At 40.0% G+C, this 26,205-nt stretch overlaps 1 protein-coding gene across 1 annotated transcript; it reads right to left on the reverse strand.

Annotated features, from left to right (window-relative positions):
• Positions 1 to 70: 70 nt before the first annotated feature.
• Positions 71 to 25,360, reverse strand: msh4 (mutS homolog 4; the record flags this gene model as incomplete). The annotated part of the gene is made up of 19 exons (XM_080850149.1): positions 71 to 265; positions 971 to 1,059; positions 1,214 to 1,382; positions 5,414 to 5,542; positions 5,987 to 6,105; positions 6,668 to 6,868; positions 9,920 to 10,044; positions 10,193 to 10,296; positions 11,567 to 11,703; positions 11,932 to 12,101; positions 13,251 to 13,315; positions 15,146 to 15,220; positions 17,462 to 17,529; positions 17,823 to 17,865; positions 21,041 to 21,170; positions 21,556 to 21,729; positions 24,661 to 24,776; positions 24,985 to 25,095; positions 25,289 to 25,360. The coding sequence occupies 19 exons, from the start codon at positions 25,358 to 25,360 to the stop codon at positions 71 to 73; spliced, it is 2,292 nt and encodes a 763-aa protein (XP_080706275.1).
• Between the last annotated feature and the right edge of the window lie 845 nt (positions 25,361 to 26,205).

Below are 26,205 nucleotides of genomic sequence, written 5' to 3' on the forward strand. Positions count from 1 at the left end.
GTTCAACAAACATTTTGTCCAGGACAAGTTGTTTCTGTATTCCCAGACATTGTCTCTCTCTCTCTTAGCCTCACTCTTCTGTATATGTGACAGCAGTCCCTGAGGCTATTTGTAGCTCGTCCTCATATTGTTTCTTGAGTCCCTGTAAATAGAGTCGAAGGCTGCCTGGATCCAACTGAGAATTTCGCGCTGTCTGGATTAGTCGTGTGGCAAGGTGGTAGATAGCTCGCTGACGGACTGTGTCAAAGTCACTGTGGTGCTTGGCCTAGGGCAGAATATGAAAACATACTTAGATTACTTATCATCGAGAAAAATAAGAAAATACATATGCACATTAACAGGGGTATTTAAGTGAGGAACATGGAGTAACACAGTAGCCAGGGTCCTACAGGAAGGCCCAGGAAGGAAGTGCATCCAAGTGAAAGCAAATTGATCGTCCCCCCCCCCATGCTGTCCAAGAATGGAGCCTACAACATGTATGTGCACAGTGCCCAAATTAGATGCTACACCCCTGTATAGTACTGGAACGAGTTCTGAGAATAAAACTCTGAATTTCCAAGATTATAATACATTTACTAGGTGAAAACAATTGCATATTCTCTGAGACTATAAAGTCATAATTTTGCCAGGAAAAAAATTATGCTCCTGTTGCCAAGAAGCCCAGAGTGGAGGCACTAAAGACAGACCCAATTCAGCACTGTCTTGAGGATAGCTCTTGGAAATTTGAAACGGTTTAGAAGTTAATCATAATCATGGGCCATAAATGTATTTTAATTAAATGGCAATTTCCTCAAATAATAAGGCAATTGACTAAAACCATTGGTGCGTACGCCAGACATGAAGTTGGCGTGAAGGTTCACTCTTGATACTTTTTACAGATGCCATAAAAAATGGCACAAGCAATGTTTTTGTGCCATGGTCAACTACTATTCATGTCCTTAACAGCTAAAAAAAAATGATGTCAGCTTACCCATAACTTCTGGCTAACTTTACCAGCAACTGCTTTGGCATCTTGAATGATCGTCCGTGGTAACGCAGTCATCTCTGCTGCTCTAATACCTGTGACACAAGCAACAGATAAAAGGTGAAATCTAATGCTCTTGTGGTGAAGCTAAGTATTCTATTTTAACAAGGTTAGGCTGACCGTGTATATTGACTGAATAGGTGTGTGGGTGTGTGTGTGTCTGTGTGTGTGTGTGTGTGCATATGCTACCATAGTTCTTCTCCTCAGATTGGCCACAGCCAAGCAGGTAGGTGTATACCACACGCTCAGCGTCCTCCGCATGCGTGTGCTGCACCAGCATATGCTGGTTCTCCACATTGGGATACAAGCTCTGCAGCTGGCACAACTCCAAGAAATGTGTGGCAAACAGGGTAAAAGCCTGTAAGACATTTAGCTAAGGTCAGCAAACTGACTTTTAACATATTAATGTATTAATTGTCTTTTCTTCTGAACTGTCTTTTTCACTAATTTGATCACAATGTACATGCCCATTCAAAAGTTGTAATTAACAAGAACATTTTACTTTTTTGAGGGAAATTCATATTTAACCGAATTCATACCTTTGACAGATATCTTCAGTTTCTTGGCAATTTCTTACATGGCAATACAAAAAACAATAGACCTCACTCTCGAACACAGTTAAGAAAAAGTTAAGAAGAAATTTCATCTAAACTAAAGTTCCCGGGACAGCTCTGGCATTCATGAAAGTTTTCTCATCTGGGCCATAGTGGAATAGAATGGACACATCTAAATTCTGCAACAGTACCAGCACCTCTGCACTGGTTAATTTAGGTCTACGTTTACTTGACTGGTGCTCGCTTTACGCTTTGACATGATTTTGATCAGTCTGAAGTTGCTTTCTAGTTGCCTGTGGAGTCTGTGGATTCCACACATGTCTCTTCAGTTGCATGCCCTTATAAGGAGCTGGCGGGGCGTTTCTGTATGCACATTCAGGTGCACGAGGACGTGCGTTCAATTTAAGAATTAGTGCACAGCTAAGAACACTTTGGCGGTTTAAGAACACATTTCCAGGCGTACATAAATCGGCCAGAGATCGTTTCTTGGTCTTTCGAAGTTCGTAAGAAGATGTTTAAGAAGACACTTAAGAAACTTTTTAATGGTAGTGTATTTAGGGTGACCACTGCCATGACCCTCAAAAGAAGGACAAAAGAGCAAAAAGGCACACGACAGACGCAAAATGACCATCATGAAGTGGTGCACGCACGTGCCATGAGTGAAACTATGTTTCGAGACAGAGTAATGTATGAGTGTGTATGTGTGTGTGTGTGTGTGTGTGTGTGTGTCTGGAGAGAGAATAACAATGAAATGCTTTACTACTCATCGGATATACAGTGGTGGCCAAAATGATTAGAACACCCTACGAATCTGAAGAAATTTACATTTTTTTCGCCTCCAAAACATAATTTCAACTCATAATGTTCATGAAACATGCACATGGTTGCTCTGAGCACAAACAAATAACAGATGAAGTGAGTCTTTCTGTTTTTATCCACTTTTAACTTTAATATTTGGTATGTCCACCTTTTGCAGCAATTACAGCAGCACATCTCTAATATATTTCCTTAGAACTTCAACACTAATTGTATCCCAGGCCTTCTGCAACTCAAGCCAAAGGCTTTCCTTTGAATGTATAATGGATCTGTCCAGTTTATTGTCCAACTCGCCCCAAATTTGCTCAATGGGGTTGAGGTCCGGACTTTGAGGTGGCCAGGCAATCATTTTCAGTGATCCAGCAGATTCCTTTTGTCGCAGGTAGTTCCGGCATAGGTGAGAAGAATGTTTAGGGTCATTGTCCTCTTGGAAAATAAATCCAGGCCCAATAAGACGACTCCCAGATGGTACTCCGTACCTCACCAGAATGTTGGGGTACACTTTTTTATCCATGATGCCATCAATTTTCACCAGGTCACCTGTTCCTGAGGCTGAAATGGCACCCCACACCATAACACTACCCCCTCCGTGTTTAACTGTGGGCAAGAGACACTAATTTTTATACCTCTCCCCCACCCTCTGTCGAACATACACTCTACGCTTGTTGCCAAACTGTTCAAACTTCGACTCATCAGTCCACAACACTTTAGACCAATCTTCCTTAGTCCATTTCTTGTGATCTTTTGCAAATTTCAGGCGATTCACTCTATTTTTCTCTCTCAGCAATGGTTTCTTTGCTGCTATCCTGCCAACAAGTCCTTCTTCTCCCAGTTTCCGTCGCACAGTTCTTGAAGACACTGTTGCACCATCAGTCACTGTGGTGTTGATCTCATCACAAAGTTCTCGTGAGGTCTTTCTTCGGTCCTTAAGACTGAGAATTTTGAGATGCTTCACTTGTCTGTCAGAAAGTTTATTTTTTCTACCTCTCCCCTTTCGGTTCTGGTGTTATTTGGTGGCATCATGGCGGTCTATAGTGTATTTGATGGTGCTTGGACTGCATCTCAAGTCCTTGGCTATGCGGCGGTAACTAGCCTGGATACCAGCCTGAACTCCGCCCACAAAATTTTTGGTCCGGGAGATTCAGTCTGGAGTCGAGCTAGTTGGGAGGGTTTAAACGGCCCCGAAAAGGGATCTGACCATTCAAATTGTAAGGGCGGGCTTTATACGTTGATGGACAGACATAGATAGATTACCGGTATACATCGAACAAAGATGGCGCCGTCTCGGGAGCTTAGTGGGACATATTTGATATGATTTAAGGTATCTACACGACTTTTTTTATGTCTACATTGACTCGGTTAGTTGTGTATACGCAACACCAATGTTGCCTAGGATTGTAGGTCTTAACTTATGCACTCTAGACCATTATTGAAAGGTTATGCTAACAGCGTAGACAAAAAGAACATTAGAACTAATGGTAGCTTCTAGCCTTGAGTGCTAATTAAGTAACGTCTCAACAGATATTGACAGCGCATTCATTTTGAAAGAGGAACAGAGAAACGCGATCAAGGCATTTGTCGATTGAAAAGATGTTTTTGCCGTCCTTCCTACGGGATCAGGTAAAAGTTTAATCTATCAGATGGTAATAATACTACGTTGCTCTGATTGGTTCTAGGTATCCAATTCAGCGAAGAGGAATTTTCTTTCCTGGTTCGTTGAAACACGCCCCATAATCACAGCCCAGTGGTCCGGTCTCAGACTCATATTCTGACTAGAATTATGAGTATGACATCGTCAGGCTAGGCGGTAACTCCAGCCAGCATCAAAAAGGGTCTTAATTCTAGCCCGTTGCTCAATTGTTAGCTCCTTCTTTACCTTAGCCATGTTCAAAGAACAACATGTGTAACAAGACAACTTCTAGAGGCTTTGAATTTATACCAATTGGTGGTGTGGCCTATGTGACAAAACCCTGGTGTTACCAATCACTTAATGAGCAGGATAGGCCTTGTACATTCAAAATAATTACACAGCTGTGTCCTAAGACTCTTTCATCACCACCAATTCAACCGGGATCACACCTGACATGATTATACAAGTAATTTGGCTGCTTCTGTGAAGGAACATGATTGTGTGATATTGACAGTGAAATAGGCCTAGCTTGTTTTTTGTAAGGAAAATTACCTTAATCTCCTTAAAATGGCTCTATTATATGGTTTATAGAGCATAAAGATCATTTTGTAGATATTTCATTTGTTTGATGGGTATTTTAATCGTCAATTCAACAAAAACATCTGAGATCTCTTAAATATGCTGAGTGTTCTAATAATTTTGGCCACCACTGTATTTCATTTTTGATGCAGCATATTTGTATGTATTGCACATGAGCAAGACAGTTTGGCAGCAATGTCATGTTAAGACAGCTTAAATTTCTGAAATAGACTGTTGTCTCTTCTTTAGCTCACACTAGCATATCGAGAAACATTGCTCCTTTCCCCTTTGAACCCACATCCATGTCAGTGCAACAAAGCTAGCAGAACACATGATATTCATCATTGTTGTTTTTAGTAACAAATTTGTGTTCTGAACTCCAATGAGTATAAAACTGTTTCTTTTAGACATTTTTAAGCCATTAGCTGAACTTTACACGGCACTTTACACAACACTGCAAGCCAGTTTGCTTGACTCAAGTGTGTTAAACTTAATAACTATAAATACAGCAGATGTCAAAAGCTGGATTATCAGGCGGATAACTGGCCGGATTACAGGCAGGCTGGAAAACTAGACTCTGGCCAAAAGCCAGATGTATTCCTCATACTTTTGAGCTTTAGCTCGTTAATTAGATTGCAAATCAATGCAGAGAATGGAAAAACAACTTTAGCTTTCTCTGGTGTCCTCAAACGGAGAGCACATAGTAGGGTGAATATCAACTGACTGACACTGACTGATTTACAGGTACTGGACACAATGCAGCTTAATGTTCTACAAGTTCAGTGCCCAATTAATCTGTGTTACAAGTACCTTCATGTTTAGTAGGAATTCACAAATAGCATGACAGATCCCCACACCTTCCTCTGCACTCGTGCCTCGCCCCAACTCATCAATAATGATGAGTGAACGATGACTCACGTTGTGGATAATATATGCAACCTGAAAGGAGATGCATTTGAAAAGATTGAAAAATATACTTAAAGATGCAGCACATTGAAAAATCCAATATTATGAGTCAGTTGAGAAGTGGGTGGAAATTAATTTTGCAAGAAATTGAATGTGAACTGTTAGAATTATGGTCTGGTTCCCAGAGGAGCCCTTGAGTTGGGCATAATGAAGGACAAAATGTTATTAAAACACCATCAGTTATGTTGATGATACATGGTCATCTGAAGTTGGGCCGGACTGCAAAAGAATAAGCAGCCTGGAAATATGAAGTTATGTGGCCCCGAGTTTAAATTTGGCCCCACGTCAAATTCAAACTCACACAAAATGTTTATGACTGTTGATTTTATGCTTGACTATTTATATACTTGTCAAATAGGATATTGATTGATATGAACTGACGCTGCATGTTCATTTTGAGAGTCTTATTCAACATGCCTCTTTCATCTCCACCATAAATGTGGAAGAATTAGTCTCAAGGTCGTCATCAACTCCAATTCTTGTGAAGATTTGGTCAGCGATTCGAAAGGAGGCATACTCAGCAGGTACAAATGATCCTAAACACACACACACACACACACACACACACACACAAACACACACACACACACACACACACACACATATTGTATCTAAATCTTGAAAAAACAGAGACATGTTTTAATTATAACTGGGTTTTCTAAAGGTCTTCAATGATGTCACATGGGACCTCTGTTTTGACTGAAGCAAATGCACTGATGAGTATTAATCAACTGAAAAAAAATGTTGGAAAAAAAAACCAACAGACAAAATATCCAAGATGAAAGAAAAGCAGAGTATGCGTAGGTTATTTGCAGTCACTAGGCTCTACATCAGTGTTGGTGAAAAATAACACTCATATTGTTAGTGTTAGTTATTGGTTTCAGTGATGTCAGAAAACAATTATGTATTATATACCAATTAAATCGAATATCTCCCACAAATATTTACTTATATTATAATTAATATGTTATAATATAATATACTTATGTTATAATCCTGAACATTCTGTAATGCACACACACAGTTACTTGCTTATCAGTTCAATCATGTGTATCATGCAAAGTTCTTCATCATCATCCAAAAGCAAGAGGCACTAACCGATCTGAGCCATTATCTGGCACAGAGCTACTTGCTTCAGGTAGGTGGATTTGCCACTCATGTTGGGGCCTGTGAGGATGATGAAGTTGCTGCCCTCAGAGATGTAGCTGTTATTGGAGACAGGCTGTTGTCCACGAATACGCTCGAGAATGGGGTGGCGGCCTTGCTTGATAGCAAGAGTGTCAGTAAACTCAGGACGCACTAGGAGTGGAGATGGGTATTTGTTACATAGTATGCAACTAACATTCATATAATCATTCATATTCAAACGATTGCAAAAAATTGCGAGTTCTTTTTTGAATTGCTTATATTTTATGACCTATATTTTGAGAAGCATGCCATTAAAGGTGAATCATCAGACTGTAATGTTGTACAGAAACTGAAAGATGCTTGCCCTAAGGGATTACATTGTGTACATTCTTACACCATACTGGATTCCAATCGTTAATTGTCCTATATTTAAATATAGGGTCAAGGTTGGAAAATCCGGAAGTTTCCCTTGAAGGCCAATCTCGCACACCGGCTCTATAATAAAGTATTAAAAATACTTCCTTTCAGTTCAGGTACAAATAGGGCATCACACCCAAATTAAAGATATGCATAAAAGGTGAACTACCAAGATTTTTTAACAATGCCATCAGTATGTGAATGGAGGCAGCATGCTAAAAGGCTTTTGGCTGCGTATCAATAGAATCAATTTGAAAGAAGCAAACTATTCAGTGTTATCCTTGCCCATGACAAAAGAAACCAATACCGCAAACAGACTGGCTTCTTTTGAGATCAACTAAAGGTGTGATTCTCATCCAATACACTTTTCATCAAAGTTCAAATTGCCCCACACAGTTCACTATCTGGCAGTCTCTAAGACAATCAGAGACACTCAGGGCCTCATTTACTAACGGGATTACGCCCATATCAGGCGTAAAATAGCGCGTGTAAACATTCAAACCGTATTTAAAAAAAGGAGGCACATTTGAGTAGAAGCGTAGATTACAGATTATAACAAGGCGAAGACACAGACAAAGACAATGCGCAGAAAGATTTTTTTTCAGCCCGAACACTTTTCTGAACCAGATCAGAGACGACATCAAACCCTCCACCCGGCGATCACATTCCATTCCATCAGTTGTTAAACTCCTGGCAACATTGCAAATATTGGCGTCCGAATCATTTCAACAGTTATCAGCAGTTGATCAGCAGTTGGTATATCTCAGCCTTCTCTCAGCCAAATATTCACCCAGGTACTCGAAGCATTGCTACGGCGCACTGGTCAATATATACATTTCCCCACTACCATAGCTGAAATTAGAGACATCAAACAGGACTTTTTTCAAATTGCAAACTTTCCGAACGTATTTGGAGCCATTGATTGCACCCACATCCAAGCAGTCCTAGCCTGGATGCCAGACTGAACTTAGCCCCGCCCATCACATTTGTGGTCTGGGAAGCTAGGTCTGGCACTGCTCCATTGGGGATAAATTATCAGTTTTCACTTTTCAGCAAAATGATCTGACCAATGAAATTGGTGGGCTTTATACGATGATGGACAGATGATCAACCAAGGCTTGAGTTGAATTAACGGTAGATTCGAAATCGTACCAAGATGGCGGCGTCTCGGGAGCCTGTAAGTGGGAAATATTTTATGTGAATTAAGCTATCTACACAACCTTTTTTATGTCTACATTGACTCGGTTAGTTGTGTATGTGCTACACGAAAGTTGCAGAATATTGTAGGTCTTAACTGAAGCTCAAGGCCATTATTGTTAGGTTAATGCTAACGCTTAGACCAAAAATCCATTGAAACACAGAGTAACTAGCTAGCCTCGCTGCTAATAAGTATAACGTGAGCATGCATATGCTCTGATTGGTTCTAGGTATCCGATTGAGCGAAGAGGCATTTTTTTCCCTGGTTCGTTGAAACACGCCCCATTATCACAGCTCAATGGAGCAGTGTCAGACTCATATTCTGACTAGAATTATGAGTATGACATCGTCAGGCTAAAACAGTCCCACCTTCAATCCACGAACACATTTACCGAAACAGAAAGCACACATATTCAATGAATGTCGAGGTCCTATGTGATGCCAACATGACCATTACTAACGTGGTAGCCAAATACCCTGAATCTGTCCATGACAGTTTTATCTTCCGGAATAGTGCCATCTATCCAAGATTGAGCATCGGGGATTTTGGACAGGCCTGGCAATTGGTAAATGTATTTGTTTCAGTGGGGATATATTGTAGTGAACCCATGTCCCTTGTAGAAATGATTAATCTTGTCATGTACACATCTATATTGTTATATTAGACATTTTATGCATTAATGCCACCCAATAGCATATTCTTTATAATCGTGTTCTTTTAAACATCTCGCTGTAGGTGATGGCGGGTATCCCCAACAGCCATAGATAATGACACTTATACCCAACCCAGCATCGGCAGCAGAACAACAATATAACCGCGCGCACATTGAAAGGGCAGTGATTGAGCGAACATTTGGTGTCCTGAAAAGCCGGATGTATTCTGCGGTGTATTCCTTTCTTGTAAAAGGTTAATGTTCGCTGTTACACCGCGAACCAATATATCTATCTCCTCTTTGCTGAACCTTCGTTTTCTCTTCCACGAATCACCCATGGTGGCAGTAACATGCAGGCGATTTCTCCCGTCTTTTAACGGCGCGCTAATCAACACTAAAGGGCGGAGTAAGGCGCTGATTGCCCAACGCGGATCTTGTTTGATAAATTCCACGGAAAATGTGGAACAACACCGTGCGGTAATTTGCGCTTTGGCAAAGGCGCAGTTTAAGCTGTGGTCGCATTGTTAGTAAATGAGGCCCTCTGTGTCACACTGGTGTTTGTACACAGTCCCTGCTCTGGAAATGGGAAACAAACAAAGTGGCTCCAACAGAGCCATACACTATTCCAGCCAATCAACGCTGCTTCAGGAGCACAGAGGGGAGGGGTGTAATTTGATTGGCTGCTATATTATATTTCACCAGAATCGTGGCTCTACTTTAATGTTTCCTTTGAAAACACATATGCCTTAATACATATGTGGTGACCAAGGCATAAGAGGGATAACGACCTTCAAGGTGTCTTAATGTACAAAAACAATTGCTGCAACACTGCTCTCCATCCTACATTTCCTATACTCTGGCACACCTCAGTAGCTGTAATTCCGCAAATATTGACATTCCATTGTTTTGTTTTATGTTCCATGAGTGCATACATAGGTTTTTTGAGCACACATACCATAATTGGAGACTGTACAGGCATTAGCTAGAGACAGCAGCATGTCCAGCATGGAAACAGCATCAGACAGCTTGTACAGGCAGTGGATTGAATCATGCACAACAGTTAACAGCTTACACACCACCCTAAGAGACAGAGGCAGTGAGAAAGTACAATACAAAAATACCAAAATAGAACGTTAATGACATAGGAGGAAAAGAAACATGAAAAATCTGCTGAGGATAGTTATAATAGGTTGGCTCTGTGGTACTATAGTCAGTATGGGCTACTCACACGTAAGACATATGGTAGATCTCACGTAAGGCCTCATCACAGCGATCATTCATTCGTATGAGATCCGCAGTTGTGAAGCTATAATTGTTCTTGTACTTGGTCACCTGTCACAGGCACAACATTAAGACATGTGAAGGCATGAAACTGCCTGTGCAAAGTTTCAGAGAAAGCATTTACACATCAACATTAAATATAGGCTCTGACTACGGCTATGGAACCAGGACTATAGCTTGTGCCCTACTGCTACAGAAATAGATTCCATAACAAAAGTTTGAATATGTTTGAATATGCAGAATGTTTTTTCAACTTTTGCCACCGACACATTTTTCAGTATACATCAGTTAAGTTAAGGAACATGGTGTTTGTCAGTGGAGAGGGTCAAAAGAACAGTTGCGTCCCCGACTGTGGTTAATCCTAGTGCGGTGCTGAGTCGACGGAAAATAGGGCACTGCTTGGCACGGGTACCCTCGGTAGCGGGCTTCAGTGCGCCTCTGACATAATCAATTAAGTAAAATAAGGCAGGAATGGGAATCAAACCCAGGTCTTTTGCTCGGGGGTCAGCAATGTTAACCACTGTGCATCCAATGCTATACTCATAATGGGGCGCATTCTAATGAACTATTGACACAAATCAGTGACAGTAGTGCCAATCTTATCCTCACGGAATTCCGCAGCAAGAGTCACTTCATGAAATATAAACAATAGGAGAAAAAAATGCTTAAGGCCCGAATTTTTCCATGTCAATGCACAAAGAGGGAAAAATTATCCTGTATGGCCTATTTGCCATAACTATTCAAAATGATACCTTAACTTTTACTTTTGTGAAACCATGATATAACCCTTCGCTTCCATTGCAGCAAACTTTTCTTCGCTCTCATTCAGGTTGAATAGGTGAATTGGGGTGAAATCGGGGTGAATCCTGCGCCCTTATTGTCTCCATGAATTGTTGTTTGTATGCAACATTAACTTAATCGGGGAAAATAGACGATTGTGGATCAGCAACACCTTCCTCAGAGACTATTGAGCAGCTTCTACCGCTGTGCTATAGAATGTGTGCTGGCATATGGCCTGAACGTATGGTTCTCAAGCTGCACAAAGGAGGAGCAGGCAGCCCTCCAGAGGCTGATTAAAACAATAATACGTGAATAAAGCATTTTTAGATAACAGCAAACTGTAGAAGAGCATCTCCATTTTCATGTTGGTAGCAAAGGAGGGCTTAAGAAGCAAAGCACAAAATGTGTTAAAAAGACCATTCATAATTACAGAATTTCATGCAAAATACACAAATATGGGCTACCACAGAAAATAAGAAAATAGAACAAAGAGTACTGTCATGCAGGATAGTATTTACTTGCCCTAAAGTAAGAGCCTGACCTTGATGAACTCTGAAGGTAGCTGTCCTCCAGGCAGAGCAACACCCTCAAGCTTCATCTGGATGAAGAAGCCTCGTGCTGTGCTGAAGCTGGTGCGCAGGGGCAGGCTATGCTTCTCTCCCAACTGACCCACTAATGCTGCAGACACATTTAAAATAATACTTCTGGTTAATAATAGTTCTGCACCTGGTTGACATTGGCTTTTACTGAACTATAATAATAGACTATTAAAGAGTTCATTATAGTTCCCTATACTGGCAACTCTCAACTTTAAACTGTTATTTATAATTGACTGATTAATACTTTTAAATGGTCATTTCACTGATTTAATCAGAAACATTTGATATAAGTGCTCAAAACAGTCACCTGCGATGTCATCAACAATTTCAGTGTATGCTCTGCGGGCGATATCCAAGAACTCATTAATGTTAGGTCGCACAGCATAGCACTTCTGTGTGCGCATGTTAAGGCTGCCGGTCATGTAGTTGATGTCATCATTGATTACCGTCTTGATCTGCTCCAGAATAAGTTCAAATCTGAGACCATCAAAAAAAAGGATGAAGTGGGTAAAGTTAACCCTTAACTGAACATACTGGTATATCAGTGAGTACCGTTTTGTGTAACCACCTCCTACTATTGAAAGAAGGGGTTAGACAGTAGGAAAGCATGGGGTAAGCCTAATATTATCATGTCACCAGCTTTCACAAACAACCCCTTCTGAGCACTTTATAGGGGTTGTCAAATAGCCATCCTCCTTTGTTTTTTGCTGAATTACGCCCAAAACACCCCTAAAAAGCAGAGTAGTGGTGTCTGGAATTTCATACCCAGTACCCCCTGCATGCATGATGTGTGACGACACTAACCCCCAACCTACAACCACTGACCAGCCCTTTGAGCAGCCTCTGACAACTCCTTTAATTTAACTCTAAATGACCAACCTTGAAAACCAAAATCCATAAGAATGGGAATGTAGTATATTTAGCTACGAAACGTCAAACACCTATTTCCACTGGTCTGATGTGTGCTTGCCAACCTTGCTTCTTTGCTTCAGCTACTAGTTCAAGAATACTTTAGTCATGCCCTCAAACAGTAGATGATTTGTTCACCCTCCTGATTTGTTCCAGCCCCATGCATACTGGACACCAACTTCCAACTGTGCTTTAGATTATTGCCAACACTGTTCATGTGTTAGCAAAAAAGGTGGTCTGGCCTCCCCCTTTCTGCCCCTCACGCACAGATGAAATTATGAAAGTATGCTTGGTTATGTCTCCAATTGTAGTTACACTGTATTTAACTGTATTTACAACCCAACATTGCCTGCCTCAAAGTGGCAATACCCACAAAACTGAGAACTTCCATTTTCACCTACCCACTGTCTGAGGTTCCAAGGTGTTTGGAGGATATCTTAAAGGTTGCCCAATTTGGTTGCAATCCATAGCCCACAAATCTTTGTGAACTTGCCATGTCTTTCTCAAACAACTTCACAAGGTATCACTCCAAATTAGAGGGTGACCAAATGGTGAGAATTTGTGGTAATATGATTACTGATTCTAAACTGTTTCTTCTCTTAAGATAAGCAAGATGTGATATATAATGGTGTTATATGATTAAGGTCCCCTTTGAATCACACAAGTTAAGAACTACTTGAAAATTGAAATATTGTTTTATAACACATGGTCTCTCACCTGCTATCTTCCAGCATAGAGGAGTAGGCTGTAAGGAGTGCCGTTTTACAGCTCTTCAGGGCCATCTGTTAACAGCATTAATATGTATTGATCAATAAATCATACATTTCAGATGTCATATGCAGTGGTATATACAGCCGCGGAAAAAATTAAGAGACCACTTCAAAATGATCAGTTTCTCTGGTTTTACTATTTATTGGTATGTGTTAAAGTAAAATGTACATTTTAGTTTTATTCTATAACCTACTGGCAACAATCCTACCAAATTTCAAATAAAAATATTGTCATTTAGATCATTTATTTGCAGAAAAATGACAATTGGTCAAAATAGCAAAAATGATGCAGTGTCTTCAGATCTCGAATAATGCAAAGAAAACAAGCTCATATTCATTTTTTAACTACACAGTACTAATGCTTACACTTAGGAAGAGTTCAGAAATCAATATTTGGTGGAATAACCTTGATTTAAAATCACAACTTTCATGTGTCTTGGCATGCTCTCCACCAGTCTTTCACATTGCCGTTGGGTGACTTTATGCTACTCCTGGCGCAAGAATTCAAGCAGCTCGGCTTCTTTTCATGGCTTGTGACCATCCATCTTCCTCTTGATCACATTTCAGAGGTTTTTTATGGGATTCAGGTCTCGAAATTGGGCTGGCCGTGACAGGGTCCTGATCTGGTGGTACTCCATCCACACCTTTACTGGCCTGGCTGTGTGGCATGGAGCATTGCCCTGCTGGAAAAACACTTCTCAGAGTTGGGGAACATTGTCAGAGCAAAAGGAAGCAAGTTTTTCTTCCGGGACAACGTTGTACTTTGCCTGGCTGAGGTTTGTAAAAGACCATAAGGATTGAAAAAGCGGACTGGAGGTTCTTCTAAGTTCGTCTTCTCTGATGAGTCCGATTTCACAGTAGGTGCAAGACTCTCTGGCTTGTTGGCCTCTCCAGGTCTCCGTCTAACCATCAGACGACCATGTGTTGGGCAAAGCTGAAAATTGGACTCATCAGAGAAGACGAACTAGAAGACCCTCCAGTCCGCTTTTTTCAATCCTTATGGTCTTTTACAAACCTCAGCCAGGCAAAGTACAACGTTGTCCCGGAAGAAAAACTTGCTTCCTTTTGCTCTGACAATGTTCCCCAACTCTGAGAAGTGTTTTTTCCAGCAGGGCAATGCTCCATGCCACACAGCCAGGCCAGTAAAGGTGTGGATGGAGTACCACCAGATCAGGGCCCTGTCACGGCCAGCCCAATTTCGAGACCTGAATCCCATAAAAAAACTCTGAAATGTGATCAAGAGGAAGATGGATGGTCACAAGCCATGAAAAGAAGCCGAGCTGCTTGAATTCTTGCGCCAGGAGTAGCATTAAGTCACCCAACGGCAATGTGAAAGACTGGTGGAGAGCATGCCAAGACACATGAAAGTTGTGATTTTAAATCAAGGTTATTCCACCAAATATTGATTTCTGAACTCTTCCTAAGTGTAAGCATTAGTATTGTGTAGTTTAAAAATGAATATGAGCTTGTTTTCTTTGCATTATTCGAGATCTGAAGACACTGCATCTTTTTTGCTATTTTGACCAATTGTCATTTTTCTGCAAATAAATGATCTAAATGACAATATTTTTATTTGAAATTTGGTAGGAATGTTGCCAGTAGGTTATAGAATAAAACTAAAATGTACATTTTACTTTAACACATACCAATAAATAGTAAAACCAGAGAAACTGATAATTTTGAAGTGGTCTCTTAATTTTTTCCGCGGCTGTATGTTCGAACAACCGCTATATTAATGTCTTAAAGCTCTTCTAATTTAAACTGTCACCTTCAGTCTTCATATCTAACAGCATTCAGTAGTATGTCTGAAAGGTATCTGTGTCTGTACTTTGTACCTCTTACCCTCATAGGTGTTACTAATTCCAGGGTGTGTTTTAACTGAATGACATGGGTGATCTTGGCCTCAGCCACCTGAACCTAAAAAGGACAACACTTCAACTTACATCATTACACATCACTTGGAGAACCACACACAAACAATGACCAATTACAAGGTATCATTACAGTTGAGTTTTTCTCTGACACGTTACATAGCATGTGACTTTCTTAGCTGTGGGATTATGGTTGACTGAATTCCCAGGAGGTGAGGTAGGGCATTCCTACAGGGGGAAACAAGTGATGAGATTGATTGAAAGTAACCAGCTATATCAAAGACCTATGGGCTCGCAGATGTGCTTGCTTTGTAGACACATTAGCCACATTTCTACTATGGGGCCAAGTGTGGGCGAGCTAATGCATTCGAAGGACAGTTGCATTTCGACTGTTACCTCCGGAACTTGATCATACCTCTTTGGGGCTTCTCATTACTGTTGGGCCAACTTGTGCTTCAGGTGGTGTCAAGGTGAAAGACGGGGTTAACAAGTCAGGTAAGAGAGCCAGCGCCAAAACAACAAGATAATCACTAGTCACATGGTACCAAATAACCTTAACCGATAATAATAGAGAATAATTGGAGCTAGTCATAATGAAAACAGGGCTCTGCTTAATATTTGGGATGATAAAATGTGGAGAAGAAACCAAAACAACTGTAATACTTTTAATAGGTGTCCGTTCTGACTCTGTGTCGGGCATAAAAGCACAAAAATGCAGAGTTGCACAACTACCAGGGTACTATCAATTACTGTTTATGGTTAGGTATTAAAAAAATTGTGAACTGGCCCCACATTACAAACATGATGCAGGTTGGCTATAGAATGCATAGAACGATTGCAGAATGATTGTAGTGCGTGTCATGATCAAAAACACAGTTAATTTCATCACAGCTGGGTCAAATGAACACAATAAATATGGATGTTTAAAAAATATCAAATCCAGATTGCATGATTGTAAAGCTAATTTATTGCAAGGAAGGATTATAATGTTTTGCTAGCCCATGGTGTGCTTTACACACAAGTTACTTATTTCTAAGCTGTAACATTAGCTTGCTTGAGGCAAACTATACCTATGCTGTTAGCCGGCACATCTTCAGACTACCTGTAATATGTATGGCTAAATTAACTTCTATTCCAGTACATGACACTTATTAGTAAACGGCGTCTGATGAGTTTGTTTATGTTTTGCATACATATACAGATTGCCGAAAACAAATTCCCCCACTAAAGTTGCTTAGTTAAAATGTCAACATTATATCCACTATATAAACTGTTCCCTTGAGCGCAACACTGCTGACCTACAACCAATCCAGACCTTCCTGATCTGAAGAAGGGGCAACGCAGTACATGTGTCTGTCTACACAGATTCACATGCTTTGGTGACATCAGTCAATTAATTCCGTTACACTGCACAAATTCAGCTTCCAAAAACTAGATAAAAAGTAATAAAATGTGGGATATATTACTTTAAAAAAAAGTTTGGATTTAAGATATTTCATGTTACTAAGATTCAAATGTTTGCAGTGTGGCAGTCGCTGGGGTTTTACTGTTTTGCAAGATTGAATACCAGTTACATTTGCTTTCACGCTCTACAGTTTCTTAAGCCTCGTTCTGTCCCATGGGTCTGACTCCCATTCAGCAGCACACAGTTCGGCTCCTCCCAGACTCTGTTTTAGACTCTGCTCCACAAGCTCTTTGAAAAGTTTCCAGTCGTTTCTGTTTAGCATTATAGATCTCCTCCGTTAAAATTTCACCATTCTCCAGGTTAAAAATCTCCAGCTGCCCGCACTATAAGTGGAAAACATAAAGTTTCAGCGTCCCCGTAGACATGGTCCCAGGTTAGAAGGCTGGCATCAGGCACACAGGATCTGCACACTGTGGCCGGACATTTCTTAGGGGTGTTGGTTATTTCTTCTATGACTGGTGTGAAGATTCTTGTTATTTTACACTAAAACCCTTCATAGATTACATAATCTAACGTACATACTGTTACTTCAAGATCCGAAGCAAAACAAACTCTGTCTTTCACAATGTCCGGTGTGGATGCATGTAATCACCCAAGTTAACACATTCTTGTTTGCACAGGGAGTGATGTTGGGTGATATTACTTGGGAACTAGTTGATTTATTTTTGATTAGGTACTTTATGTAGTCAGTCCATATTTACTATTCTGAATGGTCACATTTGTGACCGTCTACCAAATTAAGAGCAAAGGTTTCTGGTGATGTGAGTGAGTGAGAGTAAACAGTATATAGAATCTCAATGCAACTTTTTTCCACTATCTTACCGTCTCCTGTTTTGGAATCTGGATGAGGACAGACAGCAGCTGATCTATATCCAGAAAATGTGAGATGGCTGCAAAATGCCAAAACTGGATTAGGTACTTTCTAAATTACAGATCACAGAAAATGATCTTAAAATTATCTGAATTACCAGATTTACAAGCACTAAATGGGCTTTTGTGAAAATGTTATGAATTGGTTTAAATGTGTTTTCCTATGAATATATATATAAACTGTTGGATAGCTAGCAACACAATGTTCCAACAATAACAAAGGCAACATCATTGCTCCAAGTAAGTGCTGTTTTGTGCAGCCATCAAAGTCTAACACAGCGTTCAAATAGTCTTCACAAAAACAGGATCTTACCATTTTTCAGACCAAAAAAGAGCTCCTCGTCTTCCAGGAATTCCTGCAAAGGATAGAAAAATCCAAAACAAGAGTGCATGCTTACTTCAGCATTAAAAATATACTGCATATGGAGTCCAAGAAGAGCTCTGATCCCATGTGATGTAGTAGTACGTTTAGTACCGTGTAAACCAAAACAGCAGATTTCAGCAGAGGTTCCTGTATAACCATACACACTTGATAAATAATTTTCATGAAATTATGTATTTCCTTCTCAGTAAAATACTATTCAGAACAAAGTTGTATAATGGCTTGCATCATTTAAAAGCAAAAGCTTTTTTTCAAGTTTTTTTTTTTTCAGGAAATAACAATCCAAACCCATAGTGGATATGATGTGATATAGTCAAACTGTAATGGTGTTCAACAAGAGAGTGAAGTGTCTAAACCGTTTCATAGAATGTTGTCCCAGCCTTCCTCGTCCACTGTGACATTTTGAATGTGTCGCTTTCACTTCTCCTACCCTCCCAGTAGTCCTATACAGAGTATTGGCTCCTCAGTATTAACTGAAATAACAGTCAGCCACGGCACGTCAGTTTTTATGTAATATTGTCCACCTGGAAACGTATTTCCTATATTTGACACAGACATGAGTTTTTGATTCATTATTTGTCTCTTCTAATTATCTGTTTCTGATTTGTGTGACATCTGACCAAACTGTACAATGTACCATACAATCACAGGTCAATATTGTTTTTAAGCCCTGCATAGACCTACAACCCTCTACACCCCATAGCAGCTACGGAAGGCCTCTGCTATAATATAAATAACTGCACGTTGTGGACACATGAACACCATACTTTTAATTAGAAACAGGAAACTGGGGGTGTTGTCATTGATATTTCTGAAGTATGTCAGCTACACTTCCCTACTGATGCTCTGTTCATGCTTTAAGTCTAACAGCATTTCCTTGCTTGGCTGCATGACTCAGCCGTGCTTCTTTCTCCTCCTCTTGTGCAGTGCTCTTGTTCTCTTGCACGTTTTCTTGTAGCCATACTCCACCTGTCTCTCTCTTCTCTCTCTGAGCTTGATCCATTCTTCCAGCGGACCTGAGGTCCTGGCACAGCCTTCTGTCAACTGGTCCAGATTTGTCATCCTTTCTCTTGAACATCATGGAAGCACCCCATAGAATATGCCCCTAGACTTCATGGCATACTTTACTGTCTGAATTGCATAAGAGGTGGAAATGTTCATATTTGAGCTTTTATGGTCAATAACGTCTCCATAAAGCTGAAGGAGGGCTCCACCATGGGCCCAAGAAAGAATTCAATTGCACCTCTGATAACCCCACTGAGGGCTGGATATTTCCCTGTGCTCATAACTTGGGTACATTTCAATGTTGTCTCCCACTTGGCACTGGTCCAGTGTTGAGTCAACATTGTATCTGATGATTTCCTGGGTGACGTCACTCTCTTGAAGAACCGGATGTTTCATGATCCCAGTCAGCTGCTCCAGTTGAGTCACTGCCTCCAAATGGCCCTTACAGCAGGGTCGATAGAGGACAAGGCTTTTCGGGTCTTACTTTTAAGTGGCAATTTCTCCTGCATGCACTTGCCACAAGCCATGTAAGCCTTGATCACCTTTCTCAAGGAGGTCTTTGATGACCTGTAACACACCAAATGCATGGATGCAACCCAGTGCTACATTTCTCAATACTAAGGCCATCAGAGAAAGGATGGCCTGTACTAGTCAATATCAAGCCAGAGTGTTTAAATAGGGCCAGTACAATGGTACATTTGTCTCTTACTGTATAACTGTAGTACGAATGAAGTAAGTTGCATAATTAGTAAATATAATATAACCTAAACAAGTAGCACAAACAATTTCACAGGGATATAACACTTCAATGTTAATACTCCATAAAGAATTCTTAATAAGATCTCATTTATTTCACAGAGTAACTGGGTATTTTCCTTCATTCTGAAAATAAAAAAAGAATTTAATGTTTTTACCAAGATGGCATGATGACTAAGTTAACTTATCTAACCTTATAAGATAACATGTCCACTTCTTGTCTTGTAAACAAGAGCTACAAAAGCTTGTCGTAGTTTATGTGACTGATACAGGTAGGAGCTGAGACAGTATGATGGATTTTCATATTCATTTGCAGTAAGTTGAATCATTCTCAACTTTGCGTGTGGCCAACTAAAAGAATGTGATCCGTCAAGCTTTTTAGAACCTTTTTAGAAGTGGAAACCTAGTTTCGACAGGAGTATAATAACGTTCGCTAAAAAGAAATAGCATATATAACCTACACATCTAATGTTGGTAAAATATAGAAAAGTTAGCCAACAGAAAAAAAGTGAATGTCCTTACCTCAGGTGATCTTGCCATGAGCCAATATGAGCCATCCAGTGCTGGGTGAGTATTGTCTTTTCAAACAAAGGTCTTGTTTGCTTCTGTGTCAGGCACAGTCCAGCAGCAAGATGGAGAATGTAACGTTAATTCGTCGTGGTTTTTGGAGCAAGAGTACAGTAAAGAACCACTTGATGATTGAGGTTCTTTTGACAGGTCCTGACAGTTAAGTATAATTTGCTAATGAGCGTGACAGAAATACACTGTAGGAAACACTAAGGATACCCCCCGTTTATGATAAATCCCCCCACCAGCTATTAAATAGAATTTCAGGGTGTAACTGTTTATTTACAGATACAGAAAAGGAATTCCCTTGTTTTCAGTAATTTGTTGTAGCGTTCTAGAATTATATTGGGTTATACATGGGTTTCTTGTATACAAACATTGAAGGCCTACCGATCCCTATTCTGTTGCCATGAATGCTTGCACACACCCTCAACATATTCCCAAACGTAACCTTGTACATTGTTGAGCCTTTTTCTTTATTTTATTTGACGTTAAGATGCTAGCTGCTTTCTAAACGGATGCTTCCTCCTAGGTATACTGAACATCTTACCAACTCTGTTAGAGCAGTTCACCACACAACAACTCCCTGTCATGTTGCCTTCCTCCACAGCTTTCTCATCCACTTCAACGTTATCTTGCTTCTTTCTGCCGCGACATTGCGCACGCAACCAGTGATGACGTAGCCGAGAAACCCATTTATAGAGAGTAAAGGCATAATTTCTTGGAAATATTAATCAACTCTGAGATGGTCATACAGGAAGTGATTTCTCATGGATGAAATAAGAATTATCATGGACTTATTTTGCTGAGGGTTGGCAGACCTGTAAGGTGTCTAGGCGGATATTGATGGTATCCACATCCAAAAGAGGCTCCAGAATGTTAGAGCGAAGTCTTCTCTCACCTCCTGGAGTTTTAGTGTAGTTCAGCACACCCAGCAAACACTGATCACTCCTGAACATACACAGGCATTTTGTGTCTTGCCAGACAAAACTTAAGACATGTCAATATCCAACATCTAGCAATACATCAACATTAGAAGGACTTCTACAGCAGCATTATGCGGGTATGAGGGTCATTTGTTTTGTGAGTAGCTAGTTTTTAAAAATATCTTCAACTTCATGATGATAGTACAGAGTTACGAAGGAGAGATAAACACACCTTACGCATCATGTCACAAATTTGATTAAAAAAAACAAAACGCATCATGTCACTAAATATATTGTCAGCAATACACTGATCAGTTGCAACTATGCTGCTGTTGGTGTTAAAGGCTATTAGCCAATTGCTAATGCTAGTTTTAAACAAAAAGCAATCCCACTTCAAGATGGCAACCCACCGGTGATCTCTGTTGTTGACCACCAGCTCCAGGTTGCTGGCAGAGGCAGAGTCTATCATAGCTGTCTGATCACTGCCTTGGAAGCTCACTTTTAGGGATCGTGGGGCATAAATGGAATTCTGAACGAATTCGAAGTACTTAAGAAGGGCAGCCGATGCAGCTAGGCAGTAATACCTTGAAGAGATAAGATACAAAAAAACACAAACATTAAAGATTCATTAATCACAACTGGGAGCTCTGCATCTTCTGCATCATTTTGCCTGTTTTGTTCATGCCTCCTTCACTCATGCCTAAGCCTAGCCATTATTTCACCCCAAGTTCAAATATAGGAATTAAAGGCCAAACCTACCAAGCTACAACACTTGACTGATGCATAACATGTTTGCAAAATATACATAATGCAAATGTGTTAGTGTTCTTTTATTCCTTTTCTCCCTTTACAGCCAGCAAAAAACTAAATAAACTCAGTTTGCAAATCAAGAGACAGTCTGCAATATGGCAATATTTTGGGCAGCTTTGGATCATTCTACTTAAAATAATGATATCACTACAAGTGGGTTAATGAAGTAGAAAAGGCAAGCTCTGCTTGTGCACTCATTATTTATCTCTACACAACATTTCAAAACCAATCAGTTGCTGTAAAACACAAATACATTTTTGCTTTGTGGGACTTTGGGCTAATTAAAGATGACAGAAAATATGCTAAAATGTATAATATGCTTTCACTACAAACATGTAGAATTTGGTATAGATATTGAAAAGCGGGACAGGTTGTCGTATTCTTCACAGAGGAGGCGGTCAAGTTTGAGACAGAAGCACACCACCTAACCTTACCAACATTCGGATGGCATGGAAGGAGGTGAATAATATTCAAACCACAGCCAATATACACCCTATCGAACAGAATTATCCTATTTTAAGTGATTATAATTATTGATAATTGACAATTGGCAGAATTGCTTCAAGTGGAAGGCTCATAATTCAATGTGTAGTCCACCATAATTGCACAGCCTAATTCATTTAATTGATTAATAATTCCACTACATTTATAAATGATTGCAGGTGGCATGTAGTTTAAAGTTATATAATCATTAAATTAGAGTGTAATGCTAGTCACCATCTATTCTTACATTGATGGGTTGCCAAATTACCAAAGTAATTTGCATTCCTGCAAGTCAGTTTCAATTATGCTAAATGCAACCATGTTTTTAAGATTAAATTTGCCAATGCACGGGTAGTATTCTCAGACATGACCCAGACCTCACACCACAGTACTTAAGGATATTGTGTTGGAAATGTACTGATCCTAGCAGTATTTGTTAGAAACAATACAGCTCAGGTTTTAAAACTGAAACTGTCCATTCTGACCACTTGACCATACCACTGATTTGCAACGGCTTGAAAATAGAGCCCTGTGTGTGTTTTGGTGAAGATTATTAAACAGTCAAATTTCTTCATAAATGGACAAACAAAGGATCTTAATACAATTTCATACTGTGACCCTTTTTGTACTTTTATATGTTTTCAAACTTTAAATATTCTTGTCTGATATGCAATAAATATAAAATTAATAATAAAGGATCCAAAAAGTGTGTGTGTGTGTGTGTGTGTGTGTGTGTGTGTGTGTGTGTGTGTGTGTGTGTGTGTGTGTGTGTGTGTGTGTGTGTGTGTGTGTGTGTGTGTTAGGGCTGGGCGGTATATCGATATTTGAGGTATATCGATATTTTTAAAAACGAGATATGGAATGAGACGCTATCGTCAACATCGATATAATTTCATTTCCGTTTAAAGTACAGCACATTTGTTCCGAATAACAGCCATTTCGAGCCGCGGCTGCCGTCTACCTACTCTGCTTCTGTCTCCCGCTCTGCCAGTGCCTCCGGCTCACACACACACCCAGCCCCGCCCCCACTCACGTCACTTTTTTAAAATCCCCTACAGCGCGAAAATAATTTTATGTTATGTTTGAGATTCCTGTTATGTTTTAAGGTTACATTTAATTCAATTAAATAACGTCACACAACGTGTGGCTTTGACTGAAACGTTGCAGATGCGTCTTTCTGTCATGGGCCAAATAAAGACTGGCAGGCAATCATGCGCGACTGCGCTTTCGCTGGCTACATCGAATCTAAACGACACGTAGGCCCGATTACCTCCAATATCAAATGAACGGACGGTAAAGATCCCAATGGCGAGGCTACGTGCAGTTTCGGTAGGTCGGGACGATTTATGAATTTGCCTATTTTAATGCAGCTGCCGTCACGTAAGTTAATGGTTATGCTGCGACTCATTGAAAATCTTGGTTACACTCTGCACCGCCCGTTGTCTCACCAGGATTGCGAACTTTGCAACTTGCTGCAGCTGCTTGGTCGGTCTCTTCCTCTCTAACTTGATCAGGCATAGTACGGTTTAAGTAGCATCACTGCTAATGTTAGTTAGTTAGCAAGTAGGCTATCTGTGGCTGACACCTGACTGACAGATACATTGTTGACGCACACTTTGTTGCGAATTGTACATACATGTGATTTAAATAGGCTAAAAGGTTACATAGTGTATGACATAGATGATAAATATTGACACTTTCCAGGAACACAGTTCGTCAGCCGTCAGTTTTAATACAAGTTGACCAGACTACTTGCTATGAAAGATGTGAAGCACAAAAACCGTTGCAAATGACAGCAGTCAATTAACTTTACGTTGGTGTTAATCAAATAATCAACGGAACTTTTTGGAACATTCTGAAGAGCTGTATAATTTGATGAGATACGTTAATGACATCACAAAACTATAACAGGCACATCAGCAACTTGCGTGATTCTTTTCATGTAGGTAGACTGATTCATTTAACAAATTTAGGATTGAGAACAAGCACAGCGACGTCACTGAAAAAGAGAGCACAGAATGCGGAGTTGGAGCGTGCCAACGGCAACTATGTTATTATTGAGTCCAAAAATATCGATATTTATCTTATATCGACATTTTGCTTGAAAATATCGAGATATGACTTTTGGTCCATATCGCCCAGCCCCAGTGTGTGTGTGTGTGTGTGTGTGTGTGTGTGTGTGTGTGTGTGTGTGTGTTATGATGAGGGATAGGGTGACTTACTTGTTTTGGACTTCCATGAAAACTGTGCTGATTTCTGGAGCACTAAGTTGCTGGATGTACTCAAAACCTTTTCTCTCATTAAAGTATTTTCTCTGTACTGTAGTGAGAGTCACACTCTGAGCACAAAAAACAACACAATCAAGACTTTTGATAGTTAGAACTTCTTCATGAATAAGAAGGAACCTCTTACAATAATCATGTCAATCTTACAATAATCATGTCAATAAATCTGAAATTGTGATCACACGTCTGGAATAACAGTAAGCAAGCAAGGCTGTGTTTATGTTGTCCCCTTATATTGTTTAGAGGAGCAGTTTTATGTACCTGAAAGTTTTCTGTGAGTAGGTTATAGAGCTTTGTGCCCTTGCCCTTTTCACTGGCTGTGTCTGGCATCAAAATCTCTAAAGGCATCAAGATGTGGAGTTTGCTTATCACCTGTAATATAAAGGCATTGAGGACTCATACATAATACAATACGTATATGTTTATAATAAATGTTTGTACTTTTATAGACTATTGTCCATGTAGTCCTAGCCCCAAGCCACCAGGATGCCCCCTGGGCATGCTTGGCAGACGTAGTATAAAAGCAAATGAAGACTGGATATAATTAATTTACTTATAAACATACCTTTGCATAGGTACCGGTGTCTGCAAACTGTGATAACACAAGCTCTGGACATTTCAAGTTGATGCTGGCCATTCCTATTTCACCCCTGGCCAAACCACGCCCTTCCACCACAGCAACAATGACTGAAGCAGCATTGGTTGATGTTGCAGAGGAACCAGTTGTTAGTGCTATTAGACAAATGAACATGATACAATGATCAGGAAAAAAACAATGATCACGGTCACACTGGCTCAAAGAACCGGATCATTAAACATGCAGATATGATTCCACAAGATAATCATTTAAAGGTGCTAACAGAAATGACAAATGTAGCCAGAGCGATTGCAAGGTGCAAAAAATATGTATCTTTAGCTATCCAATATACAGGTAATTTGGTAGAGGCTGACGCTTAAAAACAAAACGCATTTTGTTGTTGTTGTTGATAGGAGCTTATTTTAAGAATTAAGATGAAACTTACTAGTGTAATCTGTCTGAGGGGTCTGTACATTGGATGCTCTTGGTGTTCTCCTCACCCTCGGAGTCACTGCATTTCGCTTGAAACCTCGGAAAGTATGGGTCAACTGACCAGAAGCTGAAGAAAACGGTGAAATGACACATGCTGATAAACAATAAAATGTCAACTTTGGTAACTCACATTTTACCTCAAAATCCCCTGTTGCCCATATTGGTACAGGACGAAATGACAGAGCTGAACGTAATGAACTTCACGTTATTGCTGTTTTAATTGTATTTCAATGTGAATCGTCCTGACACGAAAACAACTGAAATGAACATGTGTTTTAATAGTCCGATACATTTTTATACATTGTGTATAGTGCCAAATTAAGTTAAATTGAGGGTAGTCACCGGTACATTCCTGTCACAAAAGGTGTAACGTGAAGTTCTTTGGCATATGTTTGGTCGGCGAACACCATCAC

This window comes from Sprattus sprattus (genome assembly GCF_963457725.1).
Source record: "Sprattus sprattus genome assembly, chromosome: 13".
In the NCBI taxonomy this organism is placed as follows: Eukaryota; Metazoa; Chordata; class Actinopteri; order Clupeiformes; family Clupeidae; genus Sprattus; species Sprattus sprattus.